General features: G+C 39.5%; 2 protein-coding genes across 13 annotated transcripts; one reads left to right on the forward strand and one right to left on the reverse strand.

Annotated features, from left to right (window-relative positions):
• Positions 1-688: 688 nt before the first annotated feature.
• LOC146563053 (uncharacterized) lies at positions 689-7,277 on the reverse strand. The gene is made up of 9 exons (XM_085295406.1): positions 7,067-7,277; positions 4,809-5,080; positions 4,125-4,278; positions 3,772-4,018; positions 3,422-3,510; positions 3,086-3,236; positions 2,067-2,224; positions 1,615-1,707; positions 689-916 (listed from the first exon to the last, which is right to left on the reverse strand). The coding sequence occupies exons 1-9, from the start codon at positions 7,147-7,149 to the stop codon at positions 799-801; spliced, it is 1,365 nt and encodes a 454-aa protein (XP_085151532.1). The 5' UTR covers positions 7,150-7,277; the 3' UTR covers positions 689-798.
• On the forward strand, positions 2,114-19,845 carry LOC146563054 (uncharacterized). 12 transcript variants are annotated; one of them, XR_014894709.1, is made up of 8 exons: positions 2,114-2,285; positions 4,855-4,983; positions 5,673-5,727; positions 7,719-11,116; positions 11,861-12,101; positions 14,911-14,985; positions 16,006-16,125; positions 16,535-19,845. XR_014894709.1 is itself a non-coding variant. In XM_085295410.1 (7 exons), the coding sequence occupies exons 6-7, from the start codon at positions 15,864-15,866 to the stop codon at positions 16,687-16,689; spliced, it is 417 nt and encodes a 138-aa protein (XP_085151536.1). In that variant the 5' UTR covers positions 2,114-2,285; positions 4,855-4,983; positions 5,673-5,727; positions 7,719-11,116; positions 11,861-12,101; positions 14,911-15,863; the 3' UTR covers positions 16,690-19,845. The 12 variants fall into 12 exon arrangements, 10 of the variants coding, with proteins under 10 accessions (XP_085151536.1, XP_085151539.1, XP_085151535.1 ...); XR_014894708.1 differs by having other exon boundaries at positions 11,861-14,985; XM_085295410.1 differs by having other exon boundaries at positions 14,911-16,125.
• The last annotated feature ends 999 nt before the right edge of the window (positions 19,846-20,844 follow it).

Genomic DNA, 20,844 nt, shown 5'->3' on the forward strand with positions numbered 1-20,844 from the left:
GCCAGTTTATTAAAAACAGATGTCTATGCTATTAATTATGTCTATGTGTGCTGCAGAAAAGCTTGTAAAACCCACAAGTGTATCGGAGCCTCGTGACTTGTATACGTATGTGTGTATGCGTGTGAGTATGGGTATTCCAGATTGGCCTCAACTTCCTGTTTGACCTAAGTCAACAGACTCACACATACAGCTGTAGCACTGCTGCTACGTCATGTTGCATCACTCGCCAACACTCACTGCTGCTGACCGTTCAATGTGCTTTCCTGTGCACTCAGAGTCACCTAGGAATTTTTTTGTAGTGAAATCTGAGGCTGCGTGCATTTTATCCAGTCGTGAAATCGCACTTTGGCGAAAAAAATAAATGGAGGAATGCAGAGGTCGCAGCAAATGTATGCAGGCCAAAATAGCTTAAACAGTGTACACCATGTGAGATTTTTTAAGAGCACAGACAGGTTGTCGTCTGAACTATCAGCTTATGCGGGCTGTCGTACATACATACCAGTATGATTAAAACTTCAACAGTGAGGTTTAATTGCCAGATTTGGATGATGACTATACCGTGCAGATTATGACGCGTGTGGGAATAAAACTTTAATCATTAATAATTCCTGAGACGAACACAAATTTTTAAACGCTGATGTTTTTCTTTATGTGGACATGACCTGACATACAGATTTGGACGTGTTAAATGCTTAAACGTGCTCTCAAGTCAGTATGTTTGTAGACAAATACATCAGCATTTAGAAGAAATGCAGGAACAGAATTCTAGGTTTTTTTATTTTCTTGCTGGATTTGGGTTCAGCAGACTGATGAGGTGGAGGGTCCTGCTTCTGCATGAGTGTCCCGAGAAGCCAGGTCAGATGGGTTAGACCTATCATCAGAGGCTGCGGTCAATGCCTTGTGACAGCCGGGTTTCCTGAGAGATTTATAAAGAAGCATAATGAAACAAAATCCAACCGCACAGTTTCTTTTTTAGCACTTCTAATTCTTAGAGGCACAAAAATATTATTGAGAAATGACATCACAACCAACAACCTAATTAATCTCACACTCCTTTTACTTCTGTTTTTGTCCTCTACCCACTCCAAAATCATACTGAGGATGTTGAACTCCCTAATGCTCCACTTTATTCCCTTTCGTAAGAGTTTTTTCTCAGCAAACGGCTGCCTGCTGATCAATGATGATGAGTCGTCTCTATTTTCTGAGGCGGCTGAGGTCCTTCGACATCTGTCTGACAATGCTCAGGATTTTCTATGAGTTGTGGCTAGTGCTATTCTCTATGTTGTTGCATGCTGTGGGAGCAGGTTCAGTGTCGCAGATACCAAAAAAAGACTCAATAAACTGATTGGCCAGTAATGTTGTGGGGATGGAGCTGGATTCCCTTAAGGTGGTGTCGAATGTTGTCCAAGATAAAGACAATGCTGAATAATACCTCCCACCCACTCCATGACATGTTGGCTAGCCACAGGAGCACATTCAGTGAGAGACTGAGATTACCTAAAAGCACCACTGAACGACCTGTGGCCATCTCCCTGTACAACTCCTCCATCTAATACACTGTAAGCCAGTGGCAGCTGGCTGCTGGTGGACTGATGTCCTGCACCAGAGACGTACCTCCATCTGGGTCGAGGTAAGAAGCCAAGATCGCCCGGCCTGTAGCGGCTCAACAAAAACAGTGGATCTGTGCCAAGGTTCAAAGTCTCTGGGCTGAGGACAAATAGAATGACAGGACTGTTGTTATTAATTAACATTTTTTTGCGTGTTATCATTTTCTACTTTACCTTAGCACTTTATCTTTTCTTTTTGAGAAAAAAACATATCATGGTGTTTTTGAAACCAAAACAAAAGTCACAGCAACTAAGCAAAAGCTTATTTATAGAGGCGTACATTGTTTTTTGACTATTTTGAGGCCAACTGGGAGATAATCTGGCTCTCATGGGCCTCAGTCGGGCAAAGATCCAGTTCACTGCTATGAAGAACCTGGCAGCTTTCAGCAGATATCAGGCCACCATTTTCACGACTCATTACACTAACATACACAAACCGGGCAAAGTGTTTCCAAGCACCTGACTGTTCTGGGGCCAGATGTCTGCAGTTTCTGCCCTCGACTGCTCTTCTCTGGGGAATTATAAAGAGCGGACTCTGTTCCATGGGATGTGTTGCTTTCCAGGATCTCACGCAGCTTCTGGATCTTCCCCTGAGCCTCAGAGAATTTCTCTAAGCCCTTCAGAGGACAGAGAACAAAACCATTATCTCGGTGGATGAGACAGTGTACACATTAGCGGGTAAGTCACAAAATAATATTTTGTTCTCATAATACTATAGCGTTAAAAGACAATAAGGCTAATCAGTTAATAGTGTTCACTTCACCCTAGGCCACCTAATGTGAAAGTGTTAGAATTTTGAGTTTCTTTTTGTGTTCAGAAAAAATCAAAGCACTCACCAGTAGTTGGCAAATTACATCTTAGTTAGGTGAAAGATTTATATGAAATCTTGCCTCTTGCAAAACAATAATCAATACAGTGGCTCAAAATTTCACCTAAAATGAATGAGGTTAATGTGAATAGAAGTAAACAAACTTGCAACAAATTACTGAATTTTACTCACATCTGAATCAAAAGATTAGTTCATTATCAGGCATCTGGAGAACTTCAAGACATATTGGGGAGGTCATTTAGCCATTTAAATGAGCTGTGTTGGATCAAGGACATGTCTAAAACCTGCAGGACACCGGCCCTCGAGGCCTGAAGTTCCCTGCCCCTAATCTAACGTATCACACACAGAATAACTGTTTCACGATACCATCGTTATTGTTGTGTATGTCTTATGATGCCATTGTATCATTTGTGAATTAACATTTATACCTTCATGCCAGAGTTTTACCTGTTGTGGAATATCTGGATACCTGGTTTCTTGGATGCCTGTCTCAATAGCAGAACATAGGGAGGATTTCCAGCAGTCTTCAATTAATACCAATCAAACTGGACCACCAAGCACAGAACTATCTCCCATACAAACATTATGATATGCTGTGGCTGCAATCAAATGGCTAAAGGCCATAGTTATTGTCAGGCTGTGTTCTTACCATCACAGCAGGTCTCAGAATGTTTGCTGCTTTCTCCATGTCTGCCTTGAGTTGCCTCCTCCTACTCATCTCCTCCTGGAGCTCAGCCTCCAGCTGAGCTGCCTCAGCTTTCTTTTGACTGCACACTTCAGAATCCAAGTTCAGCTGCTGTCTGAAATTATAACACAGAATAAAAGTTGACCCAATGTGGGTGTGGCTCAGTGGTAGAGCATCTGACTGTAGAGAAGCTGTCTCTGTTAAAGTCTCTATGAAAGCTTTTGTATGTTGCTACTATCAGGAAGTTAAAAAAATAATCTTGGAGAAACAGAAATAAATAAAAAGTAAAGAAGTAAAGACCTCAGGTCCTGTTTCTTGGCCAGCAAGAGGCTGTAGTTATTCAGCTGAACCTTGAGCTGCTGGCACTTCTTCGACAGGTCATCTTCTTTCTGTAAATCGGGTGATAAATATGGAGACATGAAGAATGAAAACGAGTTATCAGTTAAAATAGTGTTACAATATTTTAAGGCAATACATATCTTCCCACATGCCTCATTCTACATAATAATAAAAAGCAATAAGACTTGTATGTTGCATGTAGCAATGTAACATCAACTTTTTAAACAGAAGGCAGATGTACCAATTCAAGCTACCACAACCTCTAGGAATTACGCAGGCACATTTATGTCCCTTCTATGCAGACATCGTACCTCCTTGAGTTGGATGATGTCCTGGCTAGCTGCGTGGCTGTCCCTCTTCATGTTTTGTACTTCAAGACAGAGTTCACTCTCTTGGCATTGCAGGATGGATTTCTCTTTCAAGAGTTTAAAGCTCTCTGCTGTAAGCTCCTTGACTTTTTTAAGCACCTCTGCGTGCTGAATCTTCTCCTCCTCAACAATTGCTGAAACTTTATTTTTGATGGAGCTCCACACTTGTTTCTCACAGACTTGAAACACTCTGTTGTTGGAGAACAGGGGTCAGTAAGTCGACGCAGCATCCAGAGGGAACAACTCCTCCTGCAGTTATAACTGTAGCTTGAATTTAACTCTGCACTAGACCTTACTTTGCCCCCTGTAAATCCAATTGTTTCTGCAGTCTGGCGATGGCAGCTCCATATTCTTCCCTCGTAGTGTATAGCTGCTTCTCAATAAACTCCACGTAGGCCAGTCGCTGTGTCATCCTCTCCCTCTCCTTCTGCTGCTGGTCCAGCTTCTCCTCTGAGTGGTGGAAAGGAGGTGCAAATGAAAACAGGAAGCTAGAAACATCCCAGTGTAAGCTTCACACAGTCTCAACAACGGTTTTGCAAAAATCATGGTTTGGACACTGTGGTTATGATGTTTTTGCAAATCTCTCAAAAAGGCAGACACAAAATTTAAAACAGCAATTTTAAGGTTCAACCCACAATCAAATTAATATATTTTTCTCCTGGTCTGGCTATAAATGTGCACAGTGGTGCAGCAGCTAGCTCATTAGCACTGTTGCCTCTTAGTGAGAAGGTTCCTGGTTTCAAACTCCCGACTGGCTGGGCCTTGTGTGCTCGTCTTGTACCTGTGTGGGTCCAGCTAATCCACCTTCACCCCACCCCAAAGATACACATCTTAGGTTAACTGCTGATTCTAAATTGGGCATGTGGTGGTGCGTCTCTGTGATGGACTGGCCAACTTCTGCCCCATGTTTAGACCAGCTGACTTAACCGAACACAAGATGATGAAAAATAATAAATGATCTGACTCAGCGTCTATCTCACTTTGCAACGTGCTCTTTGACTTGAGTCTGTCCACTTCCTTCTGTAGCTCCTCCTTCTGCTGGTTGAGATGCAGCTTGAGCTCATCGGTTTCCTTTTTGTCAGCTTGCTGCTGATGCTCCAACACCTTACTCAGCTCCGCAACCTTTTTCTCTACTGCATTTGAGGAGTCTGTCAGGTAATTACATATATCGTCCCTGTCCCTCCCCATTGCTCCATACCAAATTCTGAGGTCATCTATCAGTTTCTTCAGCTCGTCACATCTGAGCTGACACCTGCAGTACAAAAAAGGACATATGGGTTTAGAATTTATGAATCTAATATGAGATGCTGAGCTGAAACTGCTGTAGCTGGTACATCAGAATAGTGAAAAAGGAAGTTTTAAGATTTTATAATTGAGGAAGAAATAAATTTACTTGGTCCTTACAGAGGGGTGAGGTGAGGTTGACAGGTTAAGGAGGTGAGTTGAGCCTAGAGTCTGAAAGATGGTTATCTTTTTGCCATTGTAACTTTTGCTGAACAGATAACCTGGTCCAGATCATGTCATGTTCAGAGTTTTGCTTTAAAATCATCTGGAAGCGCCACGTTTTCACTAACTCTTTTATTTACAGTATAGAGATATAGAGTCTCTGCTGATGGACTGCATTTATAGCAAATGTAGCTGTTAAGTTTTGTTGTTGTGAAATATGTGTTGTATTGTCATTGGAATTTGCATGTAGGTCTAATCATATTCAGATGGTGATACAGAAAAATTTCTTGTTATTTTATGCATAAATGCTATGTCATTGCCACACTGAAGAAAGTTTCAAGTTCTTGACTCTGATTCTGAAAAAGGATTGTAATGTTGCTTCCTTTTTTACACCTGAGGTAAAGATCATAAGGAAACTACGGGCTCAGATTCAGACGGAGGATTCAAACCCAGGTCAGCTAAAGTTATTCTTCTATATTTTACAGTAAATAGAATTTTTAGCTTTCATAATTAAATTATGGATTTGAGGCTGTTTGTTGTCACTATTTAATTTAATTTAATGTCTTTCAGATTTTTTTAAAATCACATGTAAGAAGAATTGCATAGCAGTTAGGCACCATGTTATTAGTAGCTGGTACTGTAGAAACCTTCAAGATAAAAACAGTCAGTCACAACATAGCTGCCATTTGATCCAAAAGCTGATGAAGCACACACAGATACATGTAACCTATGAAGCTGTTCTATAATCACGTGTTTAAAAGTTTTGGGACATTTTTGGTGGTGGTCAGAGGGCCCGGTGGCGCCTGTGTCCGGCAGCCTCGCCTCTGTCAGTGCGCCCCAGGGCAGCTGTGGCTACAATGTAGCTTGCTATCGCCAGTGTGTGAATGTGTGTGTGAATGGGTGAATGACTGAATGTAGTGTAAAGCGCTTTGGGGTCCTATGGACTAGAAAAGCGCTATACAAATGCAGGCCATTTACCATTTTTGTGTTATGTTAAAAGTCGTTTACCCAACAAGTCAAGTCAAGTCAAGTCAAGTTTATTTATAGAGCACATTTAAAAACAACCAAGGCTGACCAAAGTGCTGTACAGTAAATACAGATAAAAATACAATAGAACACAATTTCGTAATAACACCTCGCTGATAAAAATAAAATAAAATATATAAAACAAATAAATTAAACCTTTCTAAAAGCCAATGAAAAGAGGTGAGTTTTAAGAGCGGTTTTAAAAGTTTCTAGGCTTTTGGAGAGTCTGACGTGAGGAGGTAAACTGTTCCACAGTCTGGGTGCAGCCACAGCAAACGCCCTCTCTCCCTTTGTCTTTAATTTATACCTGGGAACATCTAAAAGCATCAGGTCGGCTGACCTCAAAGATCTCCTGGGGCGATAAGTACTAAGGAGTTCTGACAGGTAAGAAGGTGCAGTGCCATTTAAAACCTTAAAAGCCAGCAATAAGATTTTAAAATCAATCCTAAAGGCAACTGGGAGCCAGTGGAGAGAGCAGAGAACCGGAGTGATGTGGTCTCTTTTTTTTGAACCGGTCAACAGGCGAGCGGCAGCGTTCTGCACCAGTTGAAGGCGATGTAGACAGGAACGATCTAGGCCAGCATAGAGGGAATTGCAGTAGTCTAGCCATGAAGTAATAAAAGCATGGACCACTCTTTCTAGATCGTTCCTGCAAAGGTAAGACTTGACTTTGGCTAAAATCCGCAAATGATAAAAAGATCCCTTAACTACAGAGCTGATTTGTTTATCAACAGAGGAGCAGCAACATAGAGCAATGGTTTCTTACCTTTCCAGCTCCTTATCTAAGAACTGAATTTGTGTCAAATATAAAGCCTTGTCTCTGTCAGCAGGAACTGTCTCATCTGCCATAGTTGCTGATTTTTCCGCCTTGTTTACGATAAACTTGTTGGTGCTGTGTTTTATCTCCACTCCTTTAACAGCACATTTTCAAATAGCACAGAGAAACGATGTTAGTTGTTGCCAGGATACGCTGCATTCAGGGACCGCTTGAAATATTCAGCGCTTGATGTATTTGCTCTAAATGCAAATGTATATATAGTCTGCTGGTTGTTATGGTTCATTTAAGACTTCAGTTTGTTTTTCGTTTGTTTATTTGCAAAGTTGATTTTCAGTTTACAAATTTAGTAGTCACATTAATGAGATTAATGAATTATCTGAAAGGAAATCTAGCAATTCTAGCAACAATGCCCAGTTATACAGTTATTGTGATAATAATAACTGATTTATTTTATATATTATATTTTAGTTTGTTTTTTTAGTTTAGTTTAGTCATTTATATCATTGTTTATATGTATTGGGATTATCCTGAAGCACCTAATTACTAATTGCATGGTTTTATAGACACTTATAATCACTGTAACTGATAACTGTTTACTGCCCTTAGTTTTCATGCTCCTGAGCTTCTTATCTGTCTACAGAACCACCTTGCACATGCAGAGGAAACACAGCACCTCTCAAGCTGCAGAGCTGTACATGCTTGTCTGTTGGCTGACAGTCAGTCTGCTCTGGGTTTGATCGCATTACTCCCCATGACAAAAGCTCAGTACTGCTTTGTGAGGTAAAGAACACAAATGCATGGTCTCTGACTATCAACAGGCTTACATTTGTGGGCTTTTAAAGCGTAACTACACCTTCAAATTATGCAGTCACAGCAGATGCATCGCAACAGAGGAAGGAGTTATGAACACTTCACTGCCACTGAATATGTGTGTATATAATTTAGCCTTGACAGTTTTACTGCATTGTTCACCTTTTGTACAGAGAGCAGAGGTTGATGAAAGGTTACATGAAGACTTCAGAAGTTTTTATCAGTCCGTAGATTTTTTTTTTTCCCTCTTCTTCAGTTCTGACAAAATCCCTCAACACAAAAGACGCACCATGAGAGTCGTCCAACCCACGGATCTATTAATACCTGCAAATAGAGGTGCTCCCTGAACATGTGGCTGCCAAACCAAAATGTTTCTCTAATTACTCTGTTTGGTCTCAAACAGACACACAAAGTTCACAAAATCAAGTTGATCTCAATGACTCATTTACTTTGTTCTTTTTTTCATATCACTTGTTTGAATTTGTGACTTTGATTCAGTTTAATTTCTTTAATTTCTTGGTTTCAGGTTATGTTTCCAGTGTAGTTTTTATTGTTTGAAAATATTTAGTCTTCATTTAGTTTTTTGAAGTTGACTCGCAAGCTTGTAGACATCCGAAGTCAAAATTAACAAATACTAAAACTTAGGGTATTTGATTTTTTGGGTGATATGATTTTGTTTTAGTTAGGTTTACAAAATTATTTCAGTTGGTAAACTATAATAACCTTGATCCTTGGTCTTTTGCAGGAAACAGTAGGCGTACATTTTAAAAAGTGAATGTGATGTTTACAAGTTTCTATGTAACAAAGCGTGAAGTCTCATAAAAATCCTAATATGAAGACTACTACTTACTACTTAATTAAATAACAGACCTCAGTAGCTATGTTACAATATGACAACCACAGCTGGGCAAACTAATTATATCTAATTATATTATTTAGAACTAATTATGTGTTTTCAGTTTCTGAAGATTGAGCACGATCTTTCTTTTGGCACAAAGTAAAAATATCAATTCCAATATTCAGTCAGACCTTATAAAAGTAAAATGTTTGGTTAGCTGCGTGTGACTCGAACAGAGTTCAAACCCAGCATACACCTGTGTTTGCATACCTTCAGGTACAGTCAATCATAATCATTGCTGAGGTTTCTCCTATGCACATTGTCATAACCTGTGAAGTGTCCTGCACGCTACCTCCACCACCCACAGATATTCAGCCCGAGGCCGGCATACTGTAACTCAGCTGTCTCTGTGTTATTGTCTGTTTTTCTCTGTTGCATCGGCCCCTGGGAGGACGATGCTGTCAAAATAAAATAATGTGCTCTTTGCACGAAAAGTGAGATGGATATGTTTCCTCACTGGGAAAGGATTAGATGGTGGAAGACATGAGCAGAGAGACAAAACAGCTTGTGGTGGAAAGTGAGGGTGTGGAGGTTAAGACATTCAGCTCTCACGACACGAGTCGTGAGTTCATTTTCTAAAAATATATTTTCCTTTTGTGAAAAACTACAACTCTAGCACTAAGATATTTCATAGAAACTTTAGACAAATTAAACTCTCAGAAAAGGTTCATTCTTTTTTTTTTCCAATGAATTATAAGTTATCAATTATTCCAGCAAGATGCAAAAAACTTTTTGAGTTCTTCCTCTTGGCAAATAATCACTGATTATTTGCATATTAAATTTAATGTGAGTCGAGCAAACACGCACGTACAGAAAACATACAAAAATCTTCATTATCCTTGCATGTAATGCCTTGTCATATCTCACAATATTAAAACCTTTAGCCAGGACTGTCTGCAGTGACAGTTATGTCTCCATGTTTATGCAAAGATTTTTTGTTTTCTGGTATTTGCTGGTCCCAAACCATCTTTGGCTACAACAGCCAGCTTTATACCTCTCTCCTTGTCCTTTGATTACCAATATTTTAATTCTTGACTACTCCTGAACTTTGCCACAGTAAGAGCACCTAAACCTTAACCCTGTCCTATTAACATTAGAGTTTGTGTCCTAGTTGCAGCAACAACAGATAAAAAGAATGAGAGACGAGAACGTGATCTGCTGCAGGCCTCGGGCTGCTGAGCACAGGAGAGGCACACATCGAAATAGCTGCTTAAACAATGTTTTTACCAATCTGTGTGTGAATATGCTACCTGTTTGTTTCCCAGTTGTCATGGCAGCCGGTAATTAAACCTAAAAGCACACCAAGTGTTGCTGAACACAGCAATCAGCTTCTGCTCCTCCTCCAGTTAGTCTCATATTTTGTGTTGACTGGCTGACAATATCACAAAGAGATTTAAAGACATGAAGCGCATGAGACTGGCTCATTTGCTTGCTGTCGTAACACAGTTTTACCTGGCAACAGATGGAAAGTCAGCGCCATCAAACATTTACGTTTTCAGTTTAATTTTCCTTTAGTCAGTAAATCCAATCACACTGCTCTAAAGCATGAGGCCATGGGTATCTAACTCTCTAAAGTAGAATTTTATTAAATTACTTTAAACGAAAAAACCTTTAGGAATTGTTCTAGAGGATTGTGGTGGATGTTTGCAAATTTAAAGAGTGGCAGGTGGTGGCGGTGGTGGAGGTGGAGCATTCATCAGTTGTCATAACACCATAAAGTCAAATACGGACAGGCTGTTCAATTGAAACCCAGTGTGCTCACTGATAAATTCCACTTGGTGCTGCGATTATTATTATTAGCCTTCAAATTACAGGTTGTGCTTTTGGAACAAATATAAACGGATACCTTTTAACTGCCATGACAAAGAAGAACAAAACCTTTAGAAACCACTTACCAACTCAAATTACACCTGACCTTTACCATTTACAACATCCTGAATGCCACTGATGTTGTTAGGATACTAGAATGCTGCTCGCTTATCTCAGCTCAGAAACATTTAGATGTTCCCACAATAATTACAATATTTTCAAGTTATTCACTGCAGGAAAATGTTGTAAATAGAGGTGCACTCTGTAAAGTACATGTAAAGTAGGCCCTTGCATGAATGTAATGCAGTTGCATCTCTCACATGCCCTGCTTATAAAAAGGATGCAATGTTTACAGATGTTGCCTAATCACACCACAGTAATAATGTTGCAGTTATCTTTGTGAGGACCAGTTGGGTTCAGACCACGGCCATCAAACAGACCCCGGGACCAAAGTTGACCTGGCAAAGACTCCAATCTGGCCCACTCACATTTCCAGCTTTGGAAAATGTAAAGGAGTAAAGGTATAAATCTTGGAATTTTAACTGTATTTGCATATGATTTATAAAGTTTCCTACCGAAAAAGACCTCCTTCGTGGCCATGCATATCACACCAACGTAATTAAGTAGCAGATAAACAACTGGGCAATGAGAAACAGAACTTTTAAATTGAATTTACACATTTATCATGCAGAAACACTGAGGTGTACCATACTGTAAGATATCTCAGGGACTAAATGCATAGTTAAACTTCTTTACATTTACAGAAAGGAGAGTTTCACTGGTCCAGCCCCCCTTAAGATCAAAGTAGGCTGTGTGTTCTTTTTAATTATTATTTTTTTGGATGCCTCTCTTTGTTTTACATGGCTTCAGTGGTCTGAGGGATAAAACTTAGCTCAAATTGGTTAGGTAAATTGGTTAGGTAAATTGGTTAGGCTGCGAGTTTGGCACTAAATTGAGAGGGTTTCATTTAGAGGAGGTAGAAATGTTCTGATATTCAAACCATAATCGTGTTGGATGAAGTTATTATCCACCTACATTTTAAACCAATTATAAGAAGAGTTGGAACGAGGCCCATTTCACAATTTAGATGAATTGAAACTGGAATTTCCCTCTTTCGAAACAAAAGCTAAATAATGAAGCTGAATTCTTTGGGCAGGGTGTTAGCTCCTGTGATTACTGCTCAGGGAAATATTTGTCTGTAGCATTAGGCTGTAATAACTTTGATTTTCAAGCGCTAACCTGCCTTAACCTTTTGTTTCCTGCAGCCCAAAGGCCGAGCCTTTTCCTCTCAGGTATGAACCAGGAGATAGGTATTCCGTCTCCATGCCAGTACAAACGATGTGTAGCTGAGTCTGAAGCATCAAACAGCATTAGGGCTGCTGACAAACATGGAGGATTAAAATAAGAATGAAGGGGAGGAAGTATTGGTTGTCTGTGCCAATCGCATCCCCTCTGATACACAAAGACTTTCTGGTAATCCCACCGCACCAGGATCCCTTTTCCTAGGTAAACCACCTGAATGGAGTGGAATCTTTGGAATGCGTGCCTGTGTGTTCCTGCGCTGAAGAATATGCTATTAGGCAACTGAGTTTTAGTATTCACTAGTAAGCGTGCTTTATCATAAAAATGATGTATTTGTGGTAAAGGATGTGAGGCATTAAATCTCCTCCGGTGGGTTTAGCCTTGAGGGCAAGAGCATTTGAGCGTACGATGGGGGCATCTCCTACACGTCATCCTTCTTTTGCATTTTAGTGTTACAAAGTTATGGAAAAACGAACGCAGTTTTTACCAGAACTTGTTTGGTTTCTTTTAAGCAGAAAGCTCCTTGAATCACGACACTTTCAGTAATTTGAAAAAACAAAACAAACAAACCCGACAAACAACGAATGAATAAATTTATGCCTTGTTAGATACTGGGTTATGATAAAGATCCCATTTTCTAAATTGTTTAATCCTGCTGTGTGTCACAATTCTATTACTTTTAAATCAAAATTATTGTGGCTCTGTCCCTTTAGTTTATTTCTTTTAAACTTCAAATACAAATAAATCACATTTTGCCCTTTTTCAGACAACAAAAAAGCCATGATATAACATAAGAAACAGAACATGAATACAGAACTATAGAAAGTCCAATTTAATGTGATTTTATATTATTGTAGATTCAGACCCAGGTCTTCATATAGTTTGTACAGTTCATACAGTCTGTAGTTTTCCGTGCCATTTATAATATTGGTTTCTGCTTTTCTCTTTGTTTTATACCCACATGTAATTTTCCAAAACATGTAACTAAGGAGTCTTTGCAATTAACATTAATTTACCATTACCATTACCACCACCCATTTACCGTTTCATTTTAAGACAGAAGGATGAGCATGGTGTACCAGACTCGGCAAAGCCATGCCAGTACCTGTCCTACAGAGTCTGAATCATTTCCTTTCATTTGCACAGTGCTGAGTAAGGTTTCTCTAAAAGTTTATATCTGAACTAGGAGAACGCGATGATTAACATTCACGTTGAAATGTGTTACATCTCTAAGGAAAGTGTTTTCAAGAGAAAGAGAACAAGCTGCCTATAATAATATATCACAACCTCAAGTTATTCATGTCCAGCTATTAACAAATCAATGCCTATTATCAATTATGTTTCAACATCTAGCATGCTAGCCTCATTGGATTTTTTCTGTACAAAGTACACTTTAAAAAAAAACCTAAGAAAATAAAATGTATATACACAAAGTGTAGTAGGCTACTACTAGTCGCTTAAAAGTAAATACTGTCCAGAGTTGACCTGCTTTGGTGGAGGTTTGTGTTTTCAGAGTGCTTCTTGTTTTTAGGAAAACACTAAATTTGCCACAGTAGTGTGTGTTCACACAACTGTGTGACGTGTGAACCATTCACCGTAGAATGTTTTACCTGGTATAGTATGTGAACAAAAGAGTGACGCTAATGCTTCCAAAGCACAACGCGTGCACATGAGCTTTGTCTTACGCTACGTTCCTGCGCGCACTAAACAATGCTGATGACAAAAGCTGTTACGTTTTATTTTTTTATCTACCTATACAGGTGCTGGTTTTATTACAGTGTTTATTGTAAAATAATATTTATAAATGTATTTTTATATTATTTTACCCTAATGTTAACAGTCATTGAACAGTTGTGGTCTGTGGGATCAGCTGAGTGTGTTAACATCTTACATCTTTGTTGCTTTTTATTGTCAGTCTAAAATTGATGCAACTAACTGCAACCACAGCAAAAGGATTTCAACAGTATTTTTCTTCTTTTGTCTTTTATATCCTTTTCACTTTCTTTGTGGATCAAACATGAGCTTTGGGTGGGGACAGAAAGATTACATGAGTCTTAATATAAATAGGCTAAAGGACAATACTTGAGTGAAATATTTGTTCCCTTTGGTCAGGGCTTGAACCACTGACACTCCCTAAGTGAATCACAGCTTACGCTCACGTGCTCCTCGGATTTACCCTTTTTCCAAGCTTGGAAAATATTTCTTCTGATTGCATAGCGTGTTCTCGAGATTTTAAAACTGGAAAGCTGAAACAACGGATGCTACTGAGGATGCGTTGACCACACATTGATTTTGACTTGACATACTAAACCCAAACTAGATATAATTAACATACTAAATAAACAGATTAAAACTCCAATAAATGCTCCAAAATATGAGATTGATTATGTGTCATGGTTTGAGTAATTTTAAGAATTTATGATATAAAATGTTCATTTAAAATTGTGATTAGTTCAAAATGAGCGATTAGTTCAAAACCATAACAGTAACATCAAAACATGTTTTTGTTTAACTACAGCTTATCAAAAGAACCCGACAGAAGACCAGCACATCTAATACATGTCAACTGCAAATACAAAGTCATCACTTAAGAGCCTTTGCGAATGTGTTTGATTCATCATAATACAGAACACAGTAATCAATACAATCTTGACTGGAGAAGCAGATAAATAAGAACATATGGATTATGAAATGTTTGAAGGATTTGAGGCTCTGTGAGGCAACTTGAGATTTAACTGTTTGCGAGTTTTAACAGCACACAAAGAAGCTGTAAATGAAGAGAAAAGCAAAAAGTCTGTCTTTCTTACAACAGCCTTTCAAGTGCATGCGACTTATAATGTCAAAATTAGTGGAATCACTGCATGACAGTCGGTGTCCACTCACTGCCTGTTGCATGCAGCACTTTGGGATAAATGACTCTGCAGCTTTACTGTAATGCATTTGATGATATATTGTGTGTCGCGTGCAAAAATACAGACAAGAAGCTAATCAAAGCACCCTGAATACATTCCAGAAATTTCAGCAAATTTCTGTGGTCAAAGCCTGAGGAGAGAGGGAAGACACAAGTTCAGCCCACACGCAAGGAGAGGTGAGGAAACCTGTAGCTTTACTCTTTGAGCTCTAGAATTGTGTGCTTGTCTACTGTGCATCTTTTTTCTGTGGCATTCACCTTTATTGCAGAGGCTGACCATAAAACATGACTTGAATGTACTTTTATTTGATAAAAATCAGTTAGTTGGAGCTCCAGAAGATGTTTTGCTCGTGCTGCCGAAGGAACATATCCGCCAGTGATGATATGTAAAAACCAAAGATAAAAATCCTTCTGAAAAATAAAGTTCCTTCTAAGGAATTGTGGCGTTATACGTGGACCTGTTGAGTCCGTGAGTAAAAATGTTCCGTGTGTAAGGCCCCAGTCAAATGTATTATCAACAAGACACTGTTAGACACATTTCATTAAACTTCATGGCAGAATGGTGATGATGGAGAGTATTTAACTGAGCCAGCAATCCTCAACTTTGCCTTCTGACTTGAGGTGGTAATGCAGCTGCACCATGGATTTTCCCTACAGCAGGGATTTGTAGGGAGGAGGAGGCAGAAAAGCTTCCTTGGGGGGGAAAGGAGTTTGCGTGCATCCAAAAATAATCTTAACTCCTAACAACAATAATTCCCGAGGTGGGTGGCGTCCAACTGGCCAAAGGCAGACTGACAACACCTACTCTGCACATATTTAAAGAGTGTGTGCTTCAAACTCAGACCTAGAACCAGACTGGTGATGAAGATAGATAGGGCAAAACAGATGCATATGCTGCGTGCAAAAACTATCTGAAGTCTGACAAAGAGAAGCAGGAGCTGTTTATAATAGAGACTTCCTGATAATAATATAAAGGTATTAAGATCAGAATACCAAAGCACAGAGAAGCTGAAACATAAGACTAGCAGGACAAAGAAGAAGCTTAAGGGTCGACAATGCCTTTCTCTTCCTGCTGCAAACCTGTGCCTGTTGCCCTGGGGCCTCTGGAAGAATCCAGTACCCTGACAACATCCTACTCTTCTTCTCCACCTCCCTCTCCAACTCGGTTTCGCCGTCCCCGTCGGGTCCTGTATCCAGCCTTTCAGAGCAGGAGGCCCCCACTCAGGGAAGCTCCTGACAAGGCCTGTCGCTGTCTTCTGTTCCTGTCTGTGCTCGTCTTCCTGCAGATCTACACAGAGGAGCCACACACCTGCACAGGTTAGTTTGAGTACACTGACACGCACTGATAAATGAATCATTACATTAATGTCTTTATCTTTCAGAAGTCACTACAAAGTCTCCTTTATGACTGAATTTGATGCAGATCAGTAAAAATTAGTGTAGAGCACTTACTCGTGTCTGGGCGAAGGGTCGTTATGGGTTTATGGCTAAATGGCTATTTTATACAAGATGTCCATACATGTTTTAACCACAAATAAGGGGAATTTAAATAGGCATTTATAGAAAGTGTTGAACTTTAGTTGAACTTTGTTCTTTGAATTTGAATTTAAAATTGTCATTCTGTGGATTCACAAGATATTGGCAAATACACTGTTCATTTTTTGATCAATAATTAAGTGTTAACATACAATACTCTCTTTATATGAAATAAAAACTTATTTTACAGTAATTGAGAGCCAATGCCCAGATCCAGCAGTGTGTCAACTTGAGGCTGGTGATGGGAGCCTAGGCACATCCCAAGGATGGACAGGGGAGGAGCCCTGGAGGATTCAAACAGTGGATCGAGGATCAGAGACACAGGTGGAGTGTGTGGTGGCATGATGGAGGACAAAGTCACTAAATGCGAACAGAGTGAATGAGAAAAGGGTAAAAGAGAGGAATAGCCACACAGACAAGGTTAAGTTCGAATACTGTGTGGAGATGGTTTCCTCTTGAAAACATTTCTACATGCTAGTTTGATTGGGGATGGATAGTGGTGGTTTCCAAAGAATGTGCTCCACCTGTTCTGTCACCGCCACTGAGATGACACTCCAGCTCGACAACAGCAGTTATGTGGGACAGTGAAACGTGGATGAGTACAGTCAAAACTGATAAGAAGGGTAATATTTTCCACTGAAGATGTGTCAGGCAGATCTCAAAGTTAAACTGGTGTGACCACATTACAAACAAGGAAATGTGGAGAAGGACGAAAGCATGAAACAGATGTCACCAGAAGAGAAACAGAAATGAGAAAGGCCTAAGCTTACATGGTGTACAATGTGGCACAAAGACTTGAAGCAAATCAGTAGTGCCCGGCAAAGACACAGGATGACCTATTGTAAATAATAATGTTCAGTCAAAGGCTTACATTTTAACATTTCAAATAATTGTAACTATTTTGTGAATATTTCTGTCTGAGTGTGTAACCCTGTGGTAAAAAGTACGTATTTATTCAGAGAGTGTATTTTTATATAGCAGCACCATCCGTAATTTGTTTGCTACACTCATTTTAACACGCATCATCTGCTTTTTTAAAATAAAGAATAAATTGTTTATGCAAATGCCTCCATAAATATGACCATGCCTTACAGTACCTTTTTCCGTTAGTGTTATGCTTAAAAGATAATGTATTTTTTACTCAATGCATGTGACTAAAAGTATGTGAGTGCTTGTTTCACCACTGGTGTGCAGTAAAAACTCTTTGTATGATGACATGTTTCTGGTTTGACCTGTTCTCTGCTCCGAAACTGATCATTGTTGCAAGAGGCATTTTCAAACCAATCTTCACTCTAACTGCTATGTGAGGTAAACTGAGCAATGCCTGTGTGGGTGTTTACTGTGAGCACAGGGGTCTTTGAGTCACTGACTCATGGGTAATCCCTCAATCAGCCCACGCAGGCTGCTATAACAAACACACACAAGTCTGAGACTGTCAGGTGGAATACGCGACTGGCTGGTATCACTGTGAGAAAGTAGATGTGTTGGCACATGCCCGGTATGTCTACTTGTGTTGAGTTGTAACACCAGCTGATTTCTCTGATACAGTGTTGATGTCGTTATATATAATTTATATTCTGCATTAACTTGGATTACCTTTTGAACTTTAGACTGGAAGATTATGCTACAAAAACAAAAAACTGACCAGTGGCACAGAGAAAACTGCTAAAATTAAATAAAATAAAGAGCGTAAATGCAAATATTTGTACAAAGCTTTGTGCAAAAAGCAGTTTTAAAATCGTAATTGGTGTGAATGTGTGTGTGAATGGGTGGATGACTGAATGTAGTGTAAAGCTCTTTGGGGTCCACAGGGACTAAGTAAAGCGCTATACAAATACAGACCATTTACCATTTAATTAAAGCAAATGTGTTATGTTTAATCATTTAGCTTAAAAAAGGTAATGAATTGTAATTTCATGATATTAAACTTCTTTCCAAGAGGAGATTCTATGTGACTGGGGAAATTAATGATAACTTAACAACACAAATCACACGAAAACCATCATAAACCGTCACATTCAGTCTAGACATTCAAAACATTAGTAGTCAGAAGAAACGGCCTCAAGAAACGACAGAAAGAAGACATCTGCCTCAAGAAGATGATGTCAGTATGGACTCGTAATATTTAGCATTTGTGTCTTGCTGTTTTACATGTCTCTGCATATGATCTCATAAAATTAGTGAGTGCATGAGCTCATCGTGTCATTCAGCAATATGAGCATGTGCATCACCTCACGTCAGCAGGTCAACACACTGTCGGTTTGGAGTAGCAGATCGTGGAGCATGTATACCAGTGCACAAATGCATTTATAACCCCCTGCAGCTAATAATCGCATCAAGTCTGTGCTGCAGGTCTACCCCAGTCTGCCAGCATTTACCACAATATACCATAAATCATGTAAACAAGCCGAGCTGAGTGAGTTAGTGTGCCTGTGTGACTGCTGCAGAAGTGTTTTGTTGCTGATTTTATTTGGCACCTTTAACAGGAACAAAATGTAAGATATCCAAACAGCCCTTGAGGAAATACAGACACATTGAGTCCAATCGCTTTGTCAAGTGTAAAAGAAGGTCACCTGTTGAAATACCTTTTTCACGTTATAGTGTTCAAGTGACTGAGATTCCCATATTAAGGTCATCCCCTGTCAGTGATGTGAAGAGTAAGACAAAAACTGTCTGAAACCAGGCATGTAATCTGAAGCATGAGCTTTTGGCTCGTACAGAGTATTTGTATATACACTGACCTTGTTGTGTGAAACTTCAGGTTGAGTATGAACACCTACCATTGTAACGGTATATAGATGAAAGACATGGAAAAGCAGAGCAGGTCTAGTGCTCTGTGTGAAATTGTAAAAGTACAATTTGCTTTGTTTAGATAAGATCGGGCATACATATAATAAATTCACAAGCATCATAAACTATCATAGAATACACTTACGTAGTGTGTTCGTGTTCGATGTTTACAGAGAGGACAAAAAATCTTTCACAAATTGTACACTCAAGCTTATTGATGAGGTCATGCGACGTAATCTCAAAGAAGAAACAAAGAGGAACATGGCAAGCTGTTAGTAACTATCAATAGACTCATTAAACATTGACATGTGACATTTTTGTCACAGGTGTTTTAAAAGCACACTAACTTATGACCTCAATGGAGCTGTAAAACCTCACTCAGCTGGCATGACTGAGCTAAACAGAGCCATATTTAGACAGACAAGCACACAGAGAGATGTGGCTAAAGGCTGAGGTGATAGATTCAGCTATAGCACTGTGAGTGACTACTGAGGTGATTAAAAGTTAAAGCCTTTTAAAAAAGAAGAAGAAGAAGACATGGCGTCACCTCAGAGCAGGATGACAGTTTGATGAGCTGGAATGTCGGTTTCTGTCAGGGATTCCAAGAATGCGTGTGTGTGTGTGTGTGTGTGTGTGTGTGTGTGTGTGTGTGTGTGTGTGTGTGTGTGTGTGTTTGTTTCCTTCCGGCTGTCGCCAAAGTGCTTGCACATAGGGGGTCATATGATTGTTGGGTTTTTCTCTGTATCTATTATTGTACGATCTACTGTACAATATAAAGCGCCTTGAGGTGACTGCTGTTGTGATTTGGTGCTATATAAATAAAACTGAATGGAATGAATTGAATTGAAGTGTGTGTGTGTGTGTGTTTGTTGACTGTTGTGTATATATGATTCACAGATGTCTTAAGAGCAATAAAATATTTACTGTAGGTGTGTACGTGTGTGCAGGTGAGCGCACAGGTGTATGACTGTGTCTTTGTTCATTTGGTTCCCACAGTGTCACATTAAGGCACAGATGACATACACTTAGTAAGTTGGTCAGACTCCGGTAAAGGAAACTGTTGTAACATTGCAATTCTCCTTTGCCCTATTTACCCATTTGATCAAAAAAACAAAAAACAAATTAAAATCTGTGATAATTACAGTGAGTTCACACAGTGCCCTATTTATTCAGTAAGGTTGCAAAATTTGGGAGCATCTTATCTCTATGCTGAGCCTGGTTTCTGGTTTTGGTGTTTTAAAATTTGCATATTTTTTGTGGAAATCCCCAAGAGAGCATCCTGAAGGGCATTCCTCTGATCCAGTCTAGATAAAATAACCATGCAGGCCCGGGGGAAGGGAATGTCCATTCATCTGCTCATATATCCATCTTTTTCCAAGATACACCCTGGACAGGTCATCAGTCGATCATAGGGCTAACACAGAGACACAGATAACCACCCACATTCACATTTACACCAGGGAATTTTCTCAGACTAAAGATGGAATGAAATGCAAGGTTGGATCAACTCATCACAGATGGCTCCAGGAAAAATGGAATATGACACACACATACACATTAGGGAGGCAATAGCTAATATGCAGAAGTCATCCACTGGAACATCTTTTGTGGACAGGATATACATTATGTGAAGTGGAGGTGACTCCAGTGTACAGAGTCTGATCCAACCCAGCAAAGTAGGGTGACCACATGCCCCACTTCATGTGGGAC

The sequence above is a fragment of the Mchenga conophoros genome, linkage group LG12, assembly GCF_057382185.1.
Source record: "Mchenga conophoros isolate Kocher_MC1m ecotype Shallow Benthic linkage group LG12, M_conophoros_male_GT1.1, whole genome shotgun sequence".
NCBI classification, from domain to species: Eukaryota; Metazoa; Chordata; class Actinopteri; order Cichliformes; family Cichlidae; genus Mchenga; species Mchenga conophoros.

Bases quoted from the DNA above. Each gene is read 5' to 3' on its own strand.
- LOC146563053 (XM_085295406.1), bottom strand. From the start codon at position 7,149: ATGGCAGATGAGACAGTTCCTGCTGACAGAGACAAGGCTTTATATTTG. The intron at 5,081-7,066 runs GTAAGAAACCAT...TTTGTACTGCAG, and splicing joins TTAGATAAGGAGCTGGAAAG to GTGTCAGCTCAGATGTGACG. The intron at 2,225-3,085 runs GTAAGAACACAG...TGTCCTCTGAAG, and splicing joins TTCTGAGACCTGCTGTGATG to GGCTTAGAGAAATTCTCTGA.
- LOC146563054 (XM_085295410.1), top strand. From the start codon at position 15,864: ATGCCTTTCTCTTCCTGCTGCAAACCTGTGCCTGTTGCCCTGGGGCCT. The intron at 16,126-16,534 runs GTTAGTTTGAGT...CTTATTTTACAG, and splicing joins GGAGCCACACACCTGCACAG to TAATTGAGAGCCAATGCCCA.